General features: G+C 36.0%; 1 protein-coding gene across 1 annotated transcript in view; it reads right to left on the minus strand.

Moving 5' to 3' along the window:
* LOC129718959 (uncharacterized) overlaps positions 1–13,011 on the minus strand; it is a 389,511-nt gene that overhangs the window by 13,503 nt on the left and 362,997 nt on the right. Inside the window, exons 11-12 of the mRNA XM_055670225.1 lie at positions 9,934–10,100; positions 9,415–9,496 (exon numbers count right to left, since the gene is read on the minus strand). Coding sequence (XP_055526200.1) covers positions 9,415–9,496; positions 9,934–10,100 — 249 coding nt within the window. The remainder of the gene's footprint in view (positions 1–9,414; positions 9,497–9,933; positions 10,101–13,011) is intronic.

Raw genomic sequence — 13,011 nt, forward strand, 5'->3', positions numbered from 1 at the left:
TTCTATTACAAAACTAGTAATAACAAATAGGGTGAGCAGCAGCAGTAGCAATAACATAGGGAAAGGACACGAAATGTGGTGGCTAAGAGAGAAATATTGCACCTCTTGGGAACTCAGAGTGTTGCAGCAGTGTAGTGAAGGGCTGCACTAACGACGACGGAGCTCCAGCTCCGGCAGACCCCAGAGATTCGGTTTTACTCTGGCAGTACGGATCGGAGTGGAAATGATGATAAATGAGTTGAGAAATTTATTTTCATTATTCGGACTTGGCTTGCAAGTATTTCATTGCTGTGCAGAAGGGATTTGCTGAATGTTATCTCGTGATTAAAGAGTTTGATTTGAATTACGTGTAGCGGAGAAGTGATCGTGTCCCGCGGCGTCGGTTGAAACTTTACTGTGCTGAGCACACTAAATGGCGAAAGGGATTGTGATTTTTATTTGATTTGCAACGAATGTTACAGAATGTGACAGCAGATTGACCTGAGCAGCACAAGTTTCAGTGTATAGTCTTTGATTTTATTACGATTAATTATTGTATTTGTTGTATAATGTATTACGATGTAGTTCGTAAAATGTAAGTCCACTCTAATTCGATTCCAACTGACGCATGTTAAATGATTTTAGAAACCCAGAAAGAGGTTAGAAGGATTAAAATACGGAAGAAAAGAAAACAGGGGTTAAGGAAATAAATCACATAGAAGTCAAAATTGGGCTGTACCAACTTTTTATCAAAGAATAAAATCAAAAAGAAATCAAAACAGGACGAAAAACTATAAAAAAGATCTAAACCGAAAAACAAAAATGTAAATTGTCAGAAGTGAAAACCCGCGCGAAAGTTGTTTTTGAAGGACAGACTAGTCAAAACAACTCAAAAACAGATCAAAAGAAATTCAAAAGAACTCGAATAAAATACATAATAAGTCGAAACGAGCCTGAAAAACTTTTGATCGATTTCAAATAGTTCGAAAGAAGATCAAAAACAATCCAGAATGTTGTAAAAGAGATTCCAAATGAAACTGCAAAAAGGGATCGTAGAAGGAAAAGCAAGTCAAAAACCAATAAAAAGCAATGTAAACAGGATCATGAAGAGGTTAACCCGAAACAACCCAATGATACCGTATCGGTTGACACATTGAACATTTCTTGACTTGAAATGAAGTTCAATTACATTTCCATCATTTGACAATACAATTTGAATATCACATCAAGTTAGTTGAGTTTTTTTTTTACGTGGGCGTAAAATATTCACGGGGAATTCTGGGCTGACTTGAGTTACAATGGTTAGGAAAAAAGTCAAAATTGATCGAAAAACAACTAAAAATATCTTATCGAAGTCACAAAGTAGTATAGAAAAGTAGAGAGAGATATAGAAACAAAAAGATGTCTATTAAACTAGAAAACAAAAAAAAGTTAAAAACATATCAAAAAGAGTTCTAAAAGAAATCAAAATAATGTTGAAAAAGGCCAAAAGAGCAGATATGAGAGTAACAACACAAAGTTAGAGATGTCAAAAGTTGAAAACAGGTTAAAAATGATTAAAAGAAATAAGATAGAACCTAAAAATCAAACCTAAGTCCAAAAAAATGTTTGAATAATGCAACAGGAGTCAAAAATTGATAAAATCCAAGAAAGTAAAAAAATAAAAATGCGAAAGAAAGTAAAAACAAAAAAACAAAATGTGCTCGAAGAGAGATCGAAATGAGTTAATCAGCAGATCAAGAAAAGATTAAAAGACATTAGAGCAAGATAAAAAAGGGTCAAATATACTTGGAATTAAAACAAAATTAAAACCAACTGGAGGAAAATTAAAGAGCGCAAAAAAGGATTGAAAAAAAATAGATGAACAAACAGAAACAAGTCTTTGATAAAAAAAATAGCGAGAAAAAATTCAAAAAATACCACAAAGAGGTCTTCAATTCGTTGAAAGGAATTTGACAGGAAATCAGAAATGATGTCAAAACAGTCAAAAGAGGATAAAAAATATTAAACACTGACAAAAAGATATGATAATACGTTAAAAACCGAACTCGAAAATTTGAGAAGAAACCTTAAAAAAATGAAAAATGTATATTTAGAAAAACAACTCAAAAAGCTCAGAGAATAAAAATAATAAAAAATAATAAAAAGTCAAAAATTGTTAGAAATATATGAGACCACAATAAGGTTTTCAATAAAATATATAGAGCAAAAATAAACGAGATCCCAACAAGACAAATAGAAATCAAAAGGAGTCCGAGAAAAATCAAAATAATGTTACAGAAAGGCCAGAAAAGGTTCAGACCAGAACAATTCCTAAAAAGATCAAAAAGAAATCCCAAATCAAATAACATAATAAACAAATCAAAATCAGGTCAAAAGAAATCAAAACGTGATTAAAATGAGCTTTAATAAAGTTCGAAAAAAAGTTAAAAATGGGCTGGAATAAAAATGGGCTGGTATAAAGAAGAAATTTTATACAAACTAGGAAAACACAATAAATTCCAAAAATGTATTTGAGAAAGAAAAAAATTAAAAATGAGGTCAAAAAGAGATACAGCTGAATCCCTTTATTACGACTATTTATATAGCGACAAATCTCTCTATAGCGACATTCTCTATAACGAGGGTTCCTTGAGATGTCGCTATAAAGCGATTCGACTGTGGTAAAGAAAACAGAACACAAAAGAGGTAAGACAAGGATCACGCAAGACATAACCCAGAAATTGCAAAGAAATCGAAATGGAAAAGAGCACAAAATGAGATCAAAATAACGACAACAATAATTTAAAAAATGATAAGGATGAAACCAGAAAAAAGAAAAAAAGTATTAAGAAAGCGGAATAACCAAAACTTTTTTTTATATATAAAAAAGGTCTAAAGAAATCAAGAAGAACTTAAAATAAGGTTTAAGGAGGAATTTAGGTAATAGTTCTATCCTTTCAAAAAATATTCACTGGATAATTTTTTTTTTCAAATTATTGTTTTTTTTTTTTGGGAAAGTTTTCACCTTTTTAATTTTTATTTCCTTGTGTTTAAACAACTTTCAATGAAGTTTAGGTAGAAAAACAGACATTTAAATTATAAGAAAAAAATTTAAAAAATTTAAAAAAAAATTTCTTGCCTAATGATGTATATATTTATGAAAGGATAAACCTTTTTTCAAATTGCTCCGTGATCAGACAACCATCAATGTTAAATTAACCGTTTGCTGGTTTTGTGGAAAAATACATTTTTCAAAAAATTTGCTTTTTGATATAAATATTTTTAATTTTTTTCTTATTTTTTTTCTCAGGGTAAGTATAAAATTTATTCAATAATATAAAATTATTATCTACAACTCTACCGAAGATGTCGCACCGATCAAACAAATCGTTCTCGTTCTTAGAATATTTGTAATCATCAATACCTTTTTAACACAAAGCCTCACAAATTAGTCATTGCATGAAATGGTGACGTGGGACTAAATGTATATATTATATGCTGCGATAAACTGTTCATAGGTAACACTATCGTTTATATTTGATGGTTGTTATTGTGAAACTAACGATGCAAGAATACATGAAAATTTTACACTAGTAGTAGTTGCGAAAATTCTCATAACTCTTATCTTCAAGCATCTATAGTTCTGAAAAGAACCGATTCCATAATCATCAGTATGAAATTCGTGCTACAGAACGCTGATGATCGCACCGGTAGCATCGAATATATTGCTTGACCGCGCATAATAAAGTTTGCTCTCCGCTGTGCCCTTCAGTATCCTGCAGCGATGGTAACTGTTGCTGCCGTATGCAAAAAAAAAGTAACATGTTCCGCAGTGCCTGGAAGATAACTTGTATGCAGCTCTCGTTTCTCAATGTCGCATACATCTAACAACTATACTCTACTCGCTATTGTGTGACAAACTAGCCTGAAGCTGAATTTTCTACACGCAGTTTTTTGTATCAAGTTCAGCGTAGATTTTTGCCATGAGGGCGTGGCCACGCAGTTTCGAGAAAGACAAACGGAACAAAACACTTTGTTGAGTCAAAATATGTAGGCAGTGGAACTTATTCCGTCCATGTTATAATTATCCGTGCTCGGGACCTTGGAACGTTTTTTCACCATTCAGCAGTAAAGCAACAATGTTAAACATTATATCAAACAATTGTTACACATTTTATCTATACCCCGACATATAAATGATCAAGATGCAGCAAGGCGTTCGCTTGCTATAATCGTTAGAAATCTGACGCAACATTTGCCAGTTTTATATTCAATTTCACAAAATGTAATCTAGCACAGAAAACAAAGACGTAGTCCGACGTCAAAAAAAAATATTGTCCAGGGTTTTTTGACCAATTGAACTACTCAGACATACTCGGACTGGCTGTGGTCTCGATCACGCAGGTCTATTAAAGTTATCAGGTCTCTTCTGTGTGTGATGAGACTTTCCTTTCAGTCGCATAAAGTTAATAAAGTTGAGCAATAGAATAAGTCGGCAGTTGAATGTGATACGAATATAGGTAGAGGAACAGTACCACCGTCCCAGTAGTTTAATTGGTCAAAACACCATTCTGGAGACAAGGAGATTGCTATATATTTTTCCAAGTCTGTATCATACTCTAGTTTGCTTATTTTCCGCTTTCCCAGCTGCCCACACTGTCAATCTTTAATAAACTTGAATGTTAACGGGTAAAAGCCGTTGTAAAAATAGAAATTAATTCGAAAAGAGCTCAATAAAAACCGAAAAGTCAGAACCGAAGTCAGACATTAGAAACGTAAAAAAGCAGCAAAAAAACAAAATTCGGTTTCGAATTCAATGAAATGAGGAAATGCCAAAAAATTTCAAAGAATGATTCCAAATTAAAAGCATGTTGAATTGAGACCTAGACTAGGTTATGAAGTGGTCACATACAGACCCAAAAAAGATCATAAACCGAACAAAACAAGTTCAAAAGAAATCAAAACGAGATTGAGAGGATTTCACCAGAGGTAGAAGCGTTATCAGCAAAAAAAAAGGTCGCCCTAGGAATAGGGGGCCCCGTCAATCGGGAGGCCCGGGGCATTTGCTCCCTTCGCTTCCCCCCCCCCCTCAAATCCCGGCCTGGTTATTAGACAGAAGTCAAATAGAGTCAGAATGAAATTAATTCATTTGCTCCAGTCATATTTAACCTAGTTTCTATTGAATATCATTAGTTCAATTCAATTTACTTCATTTCGTTGCACTTTGTATCATATCACTCCACTGTTCAGAAGTTTAGTTCAGTTGATTTATAATTCTGTGATGTTCTGTTACACTTTAATGTAATATGTCATATTTTCCGTTTCTATCAATTTTTTGATTCATTTTTTTTTATTATAGTTTTCTCGAGTTTCATTTATTTTATCTTTATTTTAAATTATCTTTTTATATTATAGAAGATTTCGTTTGGATGTTTAGTTGTCTGTTGAACACCCTGGCCGACACAGATTTTAACCTAGATCTCAAACTGACCAAAAAATGAAAGATTATAGCTTTTTAACCATTTCTGTTAAGTTTGGTTCTCCTAGAAAGCTCGGAATTGCGTCAAAAGCCCGCAGAGTAACTGCTCGCCGGGTCCGTTGCTTTTACGTTTACTTACGCACTTCCGACTTCGCAGGAAATACCGGTTTTTTCTCCGTAAGAATACCCGCTTTGAGTTGTTCAAAAGAGTTAGGCAACTAATTTGTCAATATTAAAAAACATATTTCAAAAAAAGAACTGAGATGACCAATTTTTCAAAATCACTTCTTGTTTTAGAAATGATTTTTTTTAGTATTCAGATATATCGATTTATAAAAAAAACTACAGCCCTCTTCAAATGTTAGTACAGATAAATTTTAAACTTGGCTCTTGGCCAAGTTGGAAGTGCGTTAAGTCTTTGGGAATGAAGTTTTTCCGTAAGCAAACGTAGAAATGACGAACCCTGCGAGCAATTGCTCTGCGACCTTTTGACGCACTTCCAAGCTGGCTAGATGCCTCAAATCTTACATTCTTTCATTTTTTTCCATAACGACCTATAGGGCAATAATTTGCTCATTTCGCAATAATTTTCCATTGTGTCCAGTTTTGATTGTTATTTTTTACACTGTTTATAATATCTCTCTATTTTTTTGATCTATCAGTTAAAGTACACTCAAAATTTTTATTTGTTATTTTGAAAGCAATAACGAAAAATGCTCCTATTTGTAACAAATTTGTTACTTGGAAAACAATAAGATTCATATCCAGTCAAGTAATAACACATTCTGTCGTATATTTTGCACATATTACTGAGCTCTTCCATTTCTAGTCCATCTACTGTAGAGGTATAAGTTCGTTCGTCATACGCCTACGGAGTAGACAAAAACTACAAGGTAGACAGTCTTGGGAGTTGTATGAAATAGTGACGTAGGACCAAATAGTGTGCTGTCGACTTTAACCAGCGCAAGGTTGCAAATTTTAATCTTGGCAAAATCAAGCCAGTTGTCCAGTGACTAATTCTCAGGGTTCCTGTTAATCCTTTTTTCATGATAAGTACATTTTACAACGCCCAAAAGAATTTTATTTACACTGAATTGTTGTGCCTGTCGTAAATGGTCAATGAGCACCAGAATTTCATTAGCTCAATAAACAAAAACGAAAAGTTACAGTGCAAAAGTGTAGCTTTGATGTAGATACACTGCAAACACGGATTCGAGATTGCATGTTGCTATTAAACAGAGCATGTTTGTGCAGTTTAATGAATTCTTATTGCATTAATTTCATGACGATCAGTTTTAATTTCGAGACTGATACAAATTAAAAGTTTACAGTTTTATGTTACTGATGACGGAAAACAGCTGTTAAGTTTCATCCCACGAAAGCCTATTTTTAAATTTACAAGAAGTCTAGAGTTATCGTTATCGTATTTGTATCGACTTTGAAATGTGTCAGTCTTGAAATCAACCGACGATGTAATTATTTGCATATGTCGCCCGTGCTTACACTTCAGAATGACCACCACACTATTTACTACGTGTGAAATAGCAAACGAAATTCTAAATACAAAAAGACGGCACAGAGCAAAGAAAGGCAAACAAACAATGTCTCAGAGAAACTCCATGCAACCATATCATAGGCTCAAAAAAGAAGTATTCGCTGTGTGGTGTTGCTTTTCATTTGTTGCGTGCCGATCCGAAGACGAGTATCGAGCACTGAGTGCATGTTCGATGCTACACTCTGACTCCGCCCACAGTGCTGTATGTGCTTTATCAAGTTTGCTGTTGCTTGGGAAACATACTGGTTGCCCTTCCAAGACATCAGTTTTTATAACATTCACACAGGCGGTGTTGCCAAATATACAGATGTATGTCTATTCATGACGTCTGTGCTGCTGTCCTGCATGCTCGCTCGTGGTTGGTTCATTGTTCGCGGAAACTCAACCCTGCAACTTTTCATCGATTTTCGCTGCCAAGCAATTAAGTAATATCATTTTTTCTTACAGATCATAACATTGGTCATCATTTTATATCTCCAACGAAATATTAATTATTGTGCCATCCCCGATGTAGAGCCATCAGACGTAGTCTCACATCAAAAAAGTGGCAAAAGCTGCCTAATATTTTTTTTTTTTTCATATGTTACTCCAAAATTACATCACTAAACTGCGTTAGAGAAAAACACAAAAAATTGCATTTCGCTAGCGGATTCAAGCCATGTTGCAAACACAGACTCATCGCTTTATGGAAACCAAACGGATTTGAAGTTCCGTATATATTTTTTTTGCCTTTTCCAGATTACATATTGATATTTTTCTTTCTCTAGATTCGATTCTCCCTAAACGCATAAAGATTCATTTGGATTTGTTGGAAAAAATATAATTGCGGATTACTTGAATCTATTTAAATCTTGCAAAATAATGTTGAATATAGGTGAAAAATTGTAACATATGCAATCGACTGAGGAATTGTACAGTTGGTGTTTAAAAAAAAAATTGTAGTCTTAAACCTTATACTTAATGAGTTCTTTTTGGTTTCACCACCAGCAAGACTATCACTTCGCACTATTGAATCGGACACGATTGTGAACGTTGAAGTCCTTCCTCAGAACTCATCTTTATTAAATGAACATTTTGCTATGAAGAAGTCCAGTCCGACTTTATCCAACAGTTTATTCTAAAACCAACGCTACGCCTACTGCGAGCACCGCCAATAAGATGCTACCGTCTCGCGATAATACTGCGATTGAGAGGATAATGGTCTGGCTGACTGACTGACGTTATATCCCTGCCGGTTTCGTTTCATCAAGGATAACGATAACGTTTATTGAGCTGATAAAAGTACGATAACTGTGGGGTAATCAAGAGATGTCGACTGCTTGATAAAGTTCCCTCCTGGCGTGTTATTCCAGTGGCTCCCATTTCCCGTTTATAATGCGTCTGAAATGTTTCGGTTTCTTTTACCCAGTCAAGACGCACCCTTCAAACCGGATTGGAGTTGAACTCTGTGCATTGCTGCTGCCACAACTCATCGCTGGCTCATGAATATTCCCACCGGATTCATTTTCATTTTATCCTGTGCGCTGCGAAGGCACGAAAATGGTACCCATTTGCACTGTTCTTCATCAGAGAAAATAATAAGATTTTTATGGCCATAATTAAAAGCAAACGCGCGTTCAAATGATTCAGAACTCTTGCTGTCTCGTGAGGTGTTGCTTCGTCCTTTCCCGATGTGGGATTCTATATGCACAAAAGGAAGCAACATTTGCTATTTTAACGTGGGTGAAAATGGTTTATGATATGACGCAAAATATTGGCCGGTGATTCTTCTGTGATGAAAATAAAATTCAGCTCATTAATATGGGGTACAAAAACTTGGTCGTAATGGCACAATTTACATCGTTACGGCCTACAGAGCAGAGCACAGAGGTCACATTAACAATGGTAATTAGTGTAGTCACTATAATGCTTATCGTTTGATCTAGCACACGAGTTGTTAATCCGAATGCCATACAGTTCTGGTATTATGAAACAACAAGATGCAAGTTTCTTTATTAAGAAACGGTTAATCTTATTATCGCTGGCTAGATCTGTGTCTAGCTAAAGGTATTGACTGGGGTTTCAGCAGTCGAATACTGGTTATTGGTCTGGTTTATTTAACTTTGTCCTTTTGTCCTAGCTCAATATTACTAAGGAAATATGCTCGGTTATTTTAGGCTCTAATTGAACATCCATGATATCCATTGAAACTAAACAACAACTCGTTCCAGATGATGTTACGACAACTGTAAATGATTACTCAAACCGCTGTAATAATAAGTGCGAATCACTGCACCTAAGCCGAACTGAATTAAACCCAGTTAATTTACCCCCCGAAATCGTACTTGTTGCCATTTGCAACAGGTGCGCACCATCTCCCAGCCACCAAATTTCGCGGCCCGTAATTGAAACTGCAAAAGATAAACGAAATTCTACCTACCGAAACCTGGCTGAGACGAGAGGTAACACTGTGCAGATCGGATATTGATCCGGCGTAGTCTCCACTTTCCCGATCGTGAGATCTGAAACGAGGCAGGTAACGCAAAAAAAAAAGATAGGTGAAAATGAAAATGATTCTAGACTAGAGGATTCACTTTTGGCGAAGTTTACGCAGTCAAGGAGCCACCCAGTGAGGAACTGAATGTAAATTGTGGTGCTCCGTGGGGAAAATTAAATTTAAATTTAATCATTACCCTGCGGTAGGTACTAAGAGCGACTAGACAGGCTGGGGAGCAAATTTGCGGCACTCTAATTGGAATTTATATAGAACTGATTAAATTTATTGCAAAATTATAATTACAGCCGGATTCTCCTGTTGGGCCACCTGCTGGCAGAATATACGAGCGATTCGTACTGGCAGCGGAACAGTCAAAATCCGATAATGAGCAGGGTAATTTATCCTGGCGGGTTGGACAACTAATTTTCAAATGTTGTTCCTGTTTCCTTTCGCATAACTCACCTGGCGTGCTTCAGCGGAATGATGGTCGGTGGGTTCGGGGGCTTCTGCGGCACTATCAGTCCTCGCCGGATCGGGCCTCGCTGGGGTATCGAGATGTCACCGGCAGAGCGAAGCGATATCACACCTTGACCTTCGCGACCGTTCGAGGTATAGCAAACGCGGCCATCCTGAGGAATTGAGTTAAAAAAATAGAGGGTGAAAAAATGTGCTACCACTTGCCAGCCTTCGAAAACAAAAAACAAAATGCGTTTAGCATTTTGTACACATCAATTCAATCGGAAATTGAATCAATCGTTAGATTTAATAATGATTTTACCACAGCGAGAAAACAGACACACATGAAACACTACCAACGGAGTGAGATTCCTGCGCCAAACAAAAAAACTGCCAAATCATTTGGAACCTAGCGAAAAAAAGCTGCTTTCGGGCTATTTTTCATTCCGCTATCAATTTTCCGCTGCACCGCCGAATTTATCATTCATTCGGCTTGCTACCACCACCACCACCACCAACATCGCCGTTCCGATTCTGTTGACGTTGCACAGCAGGTGCACGATAGGGGCAAGGGATAGTAGGTACATACGTATCCTTTCGGGCCGGCAGCAGCATGTATTTGCGAGCACGAATCGGGTACCTACTCGTGATGTCGCGTGTTGAATCGAGGGAAGGGATGGGGCGAAAAAGGACTTGGAACAACGAGAGTTTCAGTGAAAACAGGAATTTTCCATTAAATTTGGAATGTTCAAAATTAATTGGAAGCGCGTTAAACTGCCGGCACCGCCACTGGCCTGCGGAAGGGAGAATGTTTTTCAACCGAAAATAAGAAAAGTGACGCGATCATTGTCCTGGGCAGGGGTGTGTAAAGGGATTGTTAGGGTTTTATTAGTCACTAGTTTTAAGTTGAACCAAGTTGCGGGTTTTTGATTTATTTGTAAAATAGTTAGTTTCGTTCGAAAAATTACTCCGAGCACTGTTTTATTCTTATTCTAAGCCTTACTCAGTTTTAATCTATCTTCGAGAAGAGAAAAAAAACCTTAGCGAATATGGAGCGATAAAAATCGTAAAAATCAAAATAGATGGAAATTCTATGAGGAAGGAAAACAACTGACTGAATGAAAATCCGGCGGAGTTTACCAAACTCCGGCGGAGTAAAGCTCGAGTGGCAAAATCGAAATATTCCGGGAATTTCCTCTTAAATAATTCTTCGGACATTGAGCAAAAATCGTATAGACGACTTTTTAACATTTTGAGTAATGAACTTTTGACTGAAGCTTCAACAAATCGGGAACAGATACAGAAAGGTAGATTAGAAAGTGGGAAGAGAGTGGAGGATTATTAAGGCAGAGGCTAGATATTTATAAAAAAATATATACAAAATCGAGGCAGTAATAGGAAACACATCGAATGAAAAAAGTGAGAGGGAATTGAAGTGAATTGTGGTGATGAGAACATAATGAGATCCACCAAGAAATAAATAATTTGCTAGAGTGTTTGAACAGAGACTGGCAGATTGTGGATTGTAATCGATGTCATGAAGATTTCGAACAGCGAATAGCTTACAATATTTTTTGTGGACCCCACTGTGACCGAAAATTTTCAATCTTCCGAGAAACTGTCAAAATGTTTCTTGCTGTTCGCACTTTTTGTCTTTTTTGCAGTGTCACTTATTGAGAAATCACCTGGTACGTGTTATAGTACTTATGTCAACCTTCATCAACTTTTTAATCGCCTCAAGCAACTTATTGGAAGATATAACTTGTTATGGGTGGATGAAATTTCCGAAGGTTTAGATAAAAAAATTTCAGTCAAGAGAGAACTTTTCATGTGTTGATATCGATTGGTCTGTTTCTACTAAGATTAAATCCCCTGACCTCTTGCTTGTCCGAGCAAACTCTGTTACCTTGCGGCTACAAAGCTTCCAATAAAATATTAAAAAACAAATTAAAGTTCAAAGCAGATGAAAAAATAATCGAAATTTAACAAAACAGAAAAAATAGATGGAAAAGGAATGTGATAAATTTCTGGAAAGTTCAGTTATATTTTAAATTTTATCGATAGAAATCTAATCTAAATCCTGTCCAAAATCCAACTCAACTCAAATTTACATCAATTCAAATTGAATATAATATTTGCAAGAAAAAAAAAATGGACAAAACCTCCCGATTTTTCATGGGTTTAGGGGTTTCACACTGACAAAACTACCCATGCAACATTAATTTGATTAGTAACCCATGAGTCAGCAGAAAAAAAATTAACAACTCTATCAGTCGAACTCTAACTGTGATGGCAAAAACAGTGAAGCTACTCCGTTAAAAAAATGTGCGCGTTTGAAATGTGGTACCCCATCGCGTCAGAGCATCGAAAGAAAACCCGGATCCAAAGGGCGGACGACCCTGAGCTACAAAAAGCTTCAAAGGATGCTGAAAAGGAAAACCGAGGAAATGGTGGCTACATCGCTGCGTGAGCTGAGGAGTTCGATGCAACCGAACAAACAAACAAAAGTATCTGGCGAATAAGGAGACGTAGTCAGGAAGCGGCTGGCCCGTCAATATTTTTGATGTTTTGCATTTTTCCGAAGATTCTCAGAGTGTAAATGACTTTTTTCCAAAGTTTTATGACGATCGGTTGAGATATCAATTTTTAATTGCACTTTGAATGTTGCTATATCAGGCAATTTCGATGATTTTCATGTTTGATATCACAATTTTTAGCTCAACTTCAAACACCTGTAACTCCCTCAGTTTTGATCCGATTTTGATTCAACAAGTTTCATTTTGAAGGGAAATTTATGTACATTTTGGTCGGTTTTCAAGACTTTCCAAAAATATACCCAATTTCTTAATCGAAATAAAACATATTACAGGGAAGCCAAAAAACATATATTTCTAATTTCATTGCTACCGAACAATCTTGTGAAACAGTTCGGAACGATCGGATAACCAGCAATCAATGGGACTTTTCAGATTTTTGGGTCCCGTTTTGCACATCGTTGCTCATAGGGAGATATTTTGAAAATAAAACTATGAAGACGTATGATGGTCAGTGTTAAAATATTCTGTTTCGTATCTTAAAACAACA

The sequence above is a fragment of the Wyeomyia smithii genome, chromosome 1 (genome assembly GCF_029784165.1).
Source record: "Wyeomyia smithii strain HCP4-BCI-WySm-NY-G18 chromosome 1, ASM2978416v1, whole genome shotgun sequence".
Taxonomy (NCBI): domain Eukaryota; kingdom Metazoa; phylum Arthropoda; class Insecta; order Diptera; family Culicidae; genus Wyeomyia; species Wyeomyia smithii.